Consider the following 8614-nt stretch of genomic DNA (forward strand, 5'->3'; position numbering starts at 1 on the left):
CCTCCCTGAAGTCACCACCAGCAGTGGGATGCTCTTCACTCGCAGCTTCTACCCCCCTACCCAGAGACAAGGTCCTGCTGGTGCTGGAGAGGCTGATGAAAGAGCAGAGATGAGCAAGGAGAGCTTCTGAAGAAGTCATTGTTCTTGAGATGAGACAGCGTGGAGGCCGTGGAGAAGGATCCTGGATGAAATGGGGCAGGAAGAGAACTGGAGAACAAAGTAAAAAGGGGGAAAAATCGTCTAGGAAAAGGAGGATTTGGCCAATGGAAGATGTGGTGGGGGTGAAGAAACCAAAGAGCAGCATTCTTGCTTTAACCTCTGAGTTTCTCCTCTACCTTCAGACACCCTCAAGCCCAAAGGCTCCAAGCACCCGGGGCTCAAACCCACTCTGTGTCCCTCCTGGGCTGCCTGTGTCCTGGCTCTGGCTCCAGGGGCCACAGCAGACCTCCAGCACGTGGAACCTTCCCCTGCAACGTGCTCCAGTCAAGCTGCTGCCAAGCAGAGCCCGAGGGCTCCAGGGAAGGTGGCTGCCCAGACCTGCAGGAGGACTTGTTGGAGCCAACCCAGCTCTGCCAGCAGCAGCTATCACCGGGCAAGCACCCGGCAGCACGAGGTGCCACGGTTGGCACTGAGGCAACGGGCTGCTCCTGGAAAGGAGGAGGCTCCAAGGAGACCTTCTGGTGGCTTTGCAGGACTTAAAGGGCTTAGGAGAAAGTTGGGGACAGAGTTTTGAGCAGGGCTTGTTGGGACAGGACATGGGGGGATGGTTGGAAACTAAAAGAGGGAAATTGAGCCTAGAGAGGAGGGAGAAATTTTGGATGCGGAGGGTGGTGAGACCCTGGCTGAGGTTGCCCAGAGAGGTGGTCGCTGCCCCCTCCCTGGAACCATCCCAGGGGAGGTTGGACCAAGCTCTGAGCACCCTGCTCTAGCTGCAGATGTCCCTGCTCCCTGCAGGGGGGTTGGATGAGATGGACCTTGACAGGTCCCTCCCCACCCAAACCAGTCCATGGTTCTACAGGCAGCTGCACTTGGCCCGTGCCCATTCAGCAGCCTCGGGCTGGTGGCCTCTTGGACATGGGCAGTGGCAAACCCCATGAGCATGGTTGCATTCTCCTGCATGGACTTGGGAGGAGAGGCTCAGCAGACCACCAGTGTCTCTGCTTTCTCAGCTGCCATCACGAGGACAGTGCAATGTGAGCCCTTGCATGGTTGTCTTCTGCAGAAAGCACTTTTCCCTGGGTCAGCTTGAGATCCAGCCCCCACCACCCAGGCTGGACCTGAAACCGAGTTACACCAACACCTCTCCAAACTCCTGGAGCCATCTGAAGGATCACCACATGAACACAACTCCTGCCTGGATGGTGGGACAGCCAGGTTATCCTCCAGCTCCCCAGGAGCCACACAACTGGAGCAGTGTCTCTGCTTCCATCTCTCCTCGAGGCCATCCCACCACCCAACCACCTCTCAGTGGGATGTGTTGCTGGTGAAAGGTGCCACCTTCTCCAGGGAGACAGCAGTTTCACACTGCACGTGTGCCACCACGGGGAAGGCATCCTGAGGGGGCCCAGAGTCCTGGGAGACCTCATTAGAGGACACCTCGTTGCTGTCCATCTGCAGAGCAGCGTGGGGGAGAAGCTGGGGGTAGCTGAGGGTCACCACGTCCTTCTGATAGGTGGTGTCATGGTGGTAGGAGACCAGCTCGTTGCTGAAGTTCACGGTCTCCACGGCGTGGCTGGGGCAGAGGTGGCTGCAGCCCAGGAGGGTTGCAAAAGCTCTCCTGAAGTCGGCGTTGAAGGCGTAGATGATTGGGTTGAGGGAGGAGTTGGCCCACCCAAACCAGACGAAGATGTTGAAGACGGTCTCGCTGACACAGGGTGGCTCTGCTGGCTCCCCACGGGCACAGAAGGGCACCACGCAGTTGAGCACGAAGAAGGGCAGCCAGCAGCACACAAAGACACCCATGATGATGGATAAGGTCTTGAGGACCTTGGTCTCCTTCTGGAAGGAGTTCCTCAGGGAGGGCTGGTGAGGGCCGTGGCCGCTGTGGCAGTTTGGGGGGTGTTCCTCTCCAGGAGCCCCCCAGGGCCCTTTTTGGGCCCTCTCCAGGGAGGAGATCCTGCGGCTCTGGCGCCGGGTGAGGTGGAAGATGCGGGTGTACGTGAGGCCCATGATGGCCACGGGGATGTAGAAGCTGAGGAGAGAAGAGGAGACGGCGTAAGTCCTGCTGAGCCTGGAGTCACAGCTCCCCTCCTCCCTGGGGACGTTAAAACCTGTCTCCTGTTGGCTGAGGAGCTCTTGATCCTTGTGCCAGTCGAGCTGCACGGGGATGAAGGAGATGAGGAGGGCCAGCAGCCAAGCCCCCCCGATCATGCCACAAGCCACCCGTGATGTCATCTTCCTCCCGTAGCAGAAGGGGTTGGAGATGGCCCAGTAACGCTCCACGCTGATGATGCACAGATTGAGGATGGAGGCTGTGGAGCACATGATATCAAAAGCCACCCAAACCTCACAGAAAGCCCCAAAGGGCCAAAACCCCACGGCCTCAGCAGCAGCCTTCCAGGGCATCACCAGCAGGGCCACCAAGAGGTCGGAGACTGCCAAGGAGATGACGAAGAAATTGGTGAGTTTAGAGCGTAAGTGTCTGAACTTGGCCACGGCCACGCACACCAGGGTGTTGCCCAGCAGCGTGGAGAGGATGAGAAGGAAGAGTAAGGAGGCTGTCACCACACGGAAGGACAAGTTGGAGTTGCCTTCACCTGCCCAGCTCTTCCTGGTGCTGGTGGCATTGATCACCTCCTGCTCATCTCCTTCTGCGGAGGAGTAAAACCCATCCATGGTTTTTTAATCCTCGAGAGGCTGCAGGGCTCTTCAAGTCCTCATCAGCATCCAAAACCCCTTTTTACTGCTCTGGAAGCAGGGGCTGCCATCCTCCCAGCTCTCAGCCCCAGGCAGAGGACCCAGTGCCTGAAGCTCTCACTGCACTCCCAGTCTCCAGCTCACACCGTGGCGTTTGGGTTTTTCCTCCCTCTTGCCTCCCACCCCCTTTTCCTTCTCTGCAGCCTGCTGCTCACCGAGAGCCAGCACTCACCTCCAGCAGTTGAGGGAGCTGGGAGAGCTTTGGCCACGAGCCTTCCTCCCTCTCCTCTCTCTGAAGCTCTTCATCCATCGTTGATCTGGAGCCTGCTGTGGAATCCCACTCGATCCCCTCCAGGCTGGGACTTGCTGCCAGGCACAGGGGGGAATCTGAGCTCTCTCACTTGCCCTGCTCAAACCAGGCTGCTCTGCTGGCTGCTCTCCCCTCGGGGCTCCACTCTGCTGAGATCTGTCTCTGCCCTCCCTCCAGGTCTCCTGCTCCCCAGGTCCATCCTCTGGGAGCTGGGAGGAACCCAGCACTGGGAGCCCGGAGCTGAGGGGGTGAGTGGCTCAGGAATTACGTGAGAGGACTGAAGGGGTAAAATAACAAACGTTCAAGTGGGATTTGAAGGTCTTCAGAGCCAATCAGGATGGAAACGTAGCGTGCTTCATCTCTGAACAAGAGCCCTGGAAATTCACTGCTCAGGCATCGAGGCACAGCGCAGCTACAGGACCCCAAACCAATCCCTCCCCCCAGCTGCAAGACTGGCATTTGCTTTCCACTGCAAAATTCCACAAGGAAAAAAACCCCAAACAAACCAAACCAACCCAACAAATGAACGTAACCCACACAAACAACAACAAAAAAAAGCTTGTGCAAATCAGATATTTCTCTTTCTCAACCTGCTGGCAGAGTTTTCAGTCTGTCTTTCAGCAGAGGTTACATGTAGAAGCAGAGAGGATGCTGAACATCACTTGGGGAAGTGTTTTAGCCTGAATAAACTGAGCACTCAGTGGTCCCCCCAAGATCTCCTCTCCTCTCTGCCCTTCCCCACCACTCCCCACTTCTCCTCCTTCCCCCCTGCCTTGCCCATCCCACCAAAGTTGGGGGGCTCAGGACCCAGGCCTGACCTGCTGAGGCACAGTTTAGTCTTGGAGCACTTGGAATCCATCACTTTGTGGGCAAAAAGGCTTCTCCTGGAGCAATGTCAGAAAAACCCTTCAGGAGGCAAGTTTCCTGACAGCCAGGTCTGTAAATGCTGCTTAAATTGGGACCTGCTTTGGAGAAGTGCCTGGCTGGTAAACTGGAAAGAAGCTTGAGGGCTGGGGTCAGTTTTGGGCACCAGAGGATAAGAAAGACCTTGAGGGGCTGGAGTGGGTCCAGAGAAGGACAATGCAGCTGGGGAGGGGTCTGGGGAACATGGCTTGTGAGGAGAGGCTGAGGGACCTGGTGGGGGTGGCTAATCTGGAGAAGAGGAGGCTCAGGGGAGACCTTCTGGCTCTCTCCAGCTCCATGGAAGGAGGTTGGAGTGAGGTGGGAGTTGGTCTCTTCTCCCAAGGAACCAGGGACAGGACAAGAGGCAATGGGCTGAAGTTGCCCCAGGGGAGGTTTGGGTTGGATCTGAGGCAGAATTTCTCTCCTGGCAGAGTGGTGAGACCTTGGCCCAGGCTGCCCAGGGAGGTGCTGGAGTCCCCAGCCCTGGAGGGGTCCAAAAGCTGTGTGGACGTGGCCCTTGGGGCCATGATTTGGTGGTCATGGGAGTGTTGAGTTGCTGGTTGGACTGGATGACCTTAGAGGCCTTTTCCAACCCTAATGATTCTGTGATTTAAGCCAAAGCTTTCCAAACCCAGCTGAAGTCCCCAGCAGGCAGCTGAGCTTCCATGCCCTGGTGGCACGGACTGTTGCTGGCTCAGGATGGGCTCTGCCTGTCACACACCCACTGCTGGAGAGCAGCAGCCCCTGTACCCAGAGCCATCCACTTCACCCTGTAACTGAGCTTTGCACAAGCCCAGACAGAGCAGGAACAGCCCAGGAACAACTTTCAAACAAGAGCACGGTTCTTCTCTTGAAGACAGGGCTCCAAAATGCCCCCTCCCAGGGCAAACAGCACGCCTGCTTTGGGACAGGGGACAGAAACTTGCTGCCACCCTGCCACAGCTTTTAACTCGGGAGGCTTTGTTTAATTAAGCCTCATTAGTTCCACCGTCTGCAGCCTGCTCCTGCCAAGTGCCTATGCCAGGGAGAGCAGCTAGATGGCACCCAGAGCCACGGCCCAGCACCGGGCACTGCTGTCTGCCCAGCTCCTGCCCCTCAGCAGAGTGCCAGGGTGGAATCCTGGGGGCAGTTTTGGGCCCCTCACTCCCAGCAGGACCTTGAGGGGCTGGAGCGTGGGCAGAGAAGGGCAACGGAGCTGCTGGGGAAGGGTCTAGAGGCCAAGTGTGGGGAGGAGCAGCTGAGGGAGCTGGGGGTGCTGAGCCTGGAGCAAAGGAGGCTCAGGGGAGACCTTCTGGCTCTGCACAGCTCCTGACAGGAGCCTGGAGCCAGGGGGGGGTCGGGCTCTGCTCCCAAGGGACAGGACAAGAGGGAACAGCCTCAAGTTGCCCCAGGGGAGGTTTCAGTTGTCCCTGAGGAACAATTTCTTGCCCTGGAGGGTTGCCCAGGGCTGTGCCAGGCTGCCCAGGGCAGTGGTGGAGTCCCCACCCCTGGAGGGGTTCCCAAGCCGTGGAGATGTGGGGTGAGGGACACGGGGCAGTGGGGACCTGGCCCTGCTGGGGGGTGGTTGGACTCTATGACCTTAAACATCACTTCCAACCAAACCCAAAATTCTCTTAATCCCTCAGAGGAACAGGAGGGACCCCTCACTGCCCAGACCCCCCCAGGACCCTGGCAGAGCACTAACCCATGCAGGGACACACTCAGACACAACGTCCTCCGTGCCCCAAGGGGCATTTTTCTCATCTTCCCTCTAACAGGGCACAAAGCTTGTGGAGATCTCTGTTGGAAGACACCCCCGTGAGGCTGTCACTGCTCTCCAGGAGAGCAGCCATGGCAGGGGACCTGTCCTGCCACGTTCAGCCCCAGCAGAGCCTGGGGCTGGGAGCTCGTGGAACACTCATCCCAAGCCAAGAGGCACTCCAGGAAATCATTCCTCGAGACAGGAGGAAACTTTCCTCTTCCTTAGGAGCTTAAAAAACACCTAAGAGAGGGTCTTGCCCTTGCACACAGCTCAGAATGAAGCAGACACTCCAAGCTGTGTTGGGAGGCAGGGGGGAAGATGGGATGGGATCCAACAGATGACCCAATTTCTGCTTGTCTCAGGTCACACCTCCTGAGGGAGGACTGTTCACTCTGCTGTCACAGACTAGGGAGCTGCTGGTGTTCCCAGATGAACTCCTCCTCCCCTGAGAGAACTGTTCTGCTCCATTATATCCCTAAACTGTTGCCACGTTAAGCACCTGCTATTTTTTTTCTGAGAATCAAGTGAAGGGCTATTTTAAACAGCACTTTTAAACAGCACTCAGTAGGATAAGGCTCCAGTCTGGTGGCAATGCAGCTCTAGGTTTTTAGATTTCATTTCCTCACCCAGCAAGAAGCTGCCCTCCACTTCCCTTCCCTGCTGTCTCACCAAAATATACTTAAAATTCTCCCCCCAGCCATCTTGATTGCCTTCCCCACTTTGCCTCAAAGGAAGAAAATGACAAACCACTCCAAATAAAGCAGCAGCTGCTTGGGTTTAACTCTTAAAATGCCTCTTCCAGAAGGGCCATTTCGGATGCACAACAGAATTGCAGGAGTGTTTATCCCTGCAGGAATCACCCAGGAGAAGGCACGAGTTCTGAAAGCAGGGGAGAGGTGGAGGCAGATCCTTAAAACCCAAAATAATCCAGTGATACTGGCTGAAAACAAGACCTGAGCAGCACTGGGGGGATCACAAGACAAAGACAGGAACAAGAAGCTTCCTCCTCCCTGCAGAAAAACCACGGCAGCTCTCCTGGGACCAGTTCTGATGGAACCTCAGGGGAAACAGGTTCAGCTGCCAGCAAACTCAAACCCTACTCCAGGCCTCAGAGTTGCATGAGAAGAGGGAAAAGAAGTCAGGCTGAAGCACAGAAAAAGCAGTGAGCCTTTCCAAAAAAGGATGCTCATCAAATTAAGGCATCACAACCCAAAGCCAGTGGGTAAAAAACCAGCCAGGATTTAGAAGTCCAACGTAGCAACTGTTGGTGCTTAAAAAGCACAGAGAAAAAGCTCAGAGGAATCAGGGACTCCATTGGGGTGGGGTTTTTTTTTGACAAAGAAGTTCAGGAAACTGCCCATTTACTTTCAGCAAAGTTTTATAGATGCAGAAGCAGAGCTGGAACAGCACTAACACAGCAGGGATCTGTGGCACAGAGAACAGGAGGCACCACGAGGGACTCTGGTTCCTCCCCTTTATTACACACGGTGGTTTTTCTCCAGTTGGCTCCCAAAAGGAAAGGAATACAGAGCTTCAAGTCATTCCCCACAACCCCCTGTGCAGCCTGGGCAGACTTCTGGCACTCTTCACCAAAGCTCCAAGCAAGCCAGAGCCACCAGAGCACCCCCAGGGACACCTTTCATTTCTTCCTGGTCCTCAAGCTGGGTCACCAAGAATGAACAGGGCATGGGAAGTAATGAGTGAGCCCTGGTTTAGGGTTCACCACCCACGTGGCAGGGTGGAAAGGGTGGCAGGAATACATTCTGAGGCAGGGAGAGGACTGGTTCTGGCTCACCACCAGTCTCTCCTCTGCCACGTGCAGAAAGCCCAGTCCACAGCACATTGTCCTCTTGGAAGGATTCATTTATTCACTCTAGAATTCAAACTTTCTGCTCTTCCACAAGCATATGCATAAATAAAAAAGTGACCTGCAAAAGAGGATGATTTCATTTCCAATGAATAATTTCAGCCTTCTAAAAAACACCTTTTGTTGCTGTGCTGGGAGGTTTTGTTTGTTTGTGGGGGTTTTTTTTGCATTAGAAATATTTACAGGGGGTTGTTTTGGGGCTTTGTGGTAATCCATGATCTCGTGGAATTGCAACATCAAGGCTGAAGGCAAAGCCAAGGCTGTTGGGAGGAAACTGCCCTCTCAAAGGGCAAACGATGCTTCCTCCTCCTCCTCCCACCCCCAAATCACTCCCAGGGAGAGCTCAGAGCAGCCCCCAAGGAGTTTTGCCCACAGGGAAGATACAAAACCAGCAAACAGCCCCAAAATTTCAAGTCTGAGCAAGGAGAAAATTGCATTCTAGTGACCAACAAGCCTTGGTCACAACAGGTAGTGTGAGAAATTCCTTCATTTCAACTCTTTTGCAGGTCTCCCTTTTAAGGCCTTAGTGTTGTGACAGAAAGAGGAATTATTTTTCATCTTGTGCTTGCAGCTGCTGTCCCCTAAAGCAGCACCAAAAATCTCCTACCATGGAACAGTTACAGCATCTAGTTGTCCACGACCGTGCAAAACACAGAGAGGGAGGGAGAGAACTATCAGTGGGGGGTGGAAGCTTCCTGCAGGTAACTTCATGTCAAGGGCAGCACCTGCCAAAAGTGTTTTCAACAACCACACAAACAGCCAAATGTTGAGCAACTGCAACACAGCTGTGACTCAAGATTCTCCACATCAGCCACAGCTAAAGGAAAACAAAAGAAACCCCCACCCCCCAAAAAAAAACGAGCAGTTATGGACACAGAAGAGTTTCTCTTCACTAGGCAGTGAATTGTGTTCCCAGAAGGGAAGACTGGATGTTGCA

The 8614-nt window shown here is 54.9% G+C and overlaps 1 protein-coding gene across 1 annotated transcript; it reads right to left on the reverse strand.

The window, feature by feature from the left end:
• Positions 1–1464: 1464 nt before the first annotated feature.
• Positions 1465–2835, reverse strand: LOC103779354 (D(1) dopamine receptor-like). Its single transcript, XM_008946981.1, has one exon. It carries the CDS (start codon positions 2833–2835, stop codon positions 1465–1467), a length of 1371 nt encoding a protein of 456 aa, XP_008945229.1.
• Positions 2836–8614: the final 5779 nt, after the last annotated feature.

Source organism: Merops nubicus, unplaced genomic scaffold (genome assembly GCF_000691845.1).
Source record: "Merops nubicus isolate BGI_N331 unplaced genomic scaffold, ASM69184v1 scaffold25430, whole genome shotgun sequence".
Lineage (NCBI taxonomy): Eukaryota > Metazoa > Chordata > Aves > Coraciiformes > Meropidae > Merops > Merops nubicus.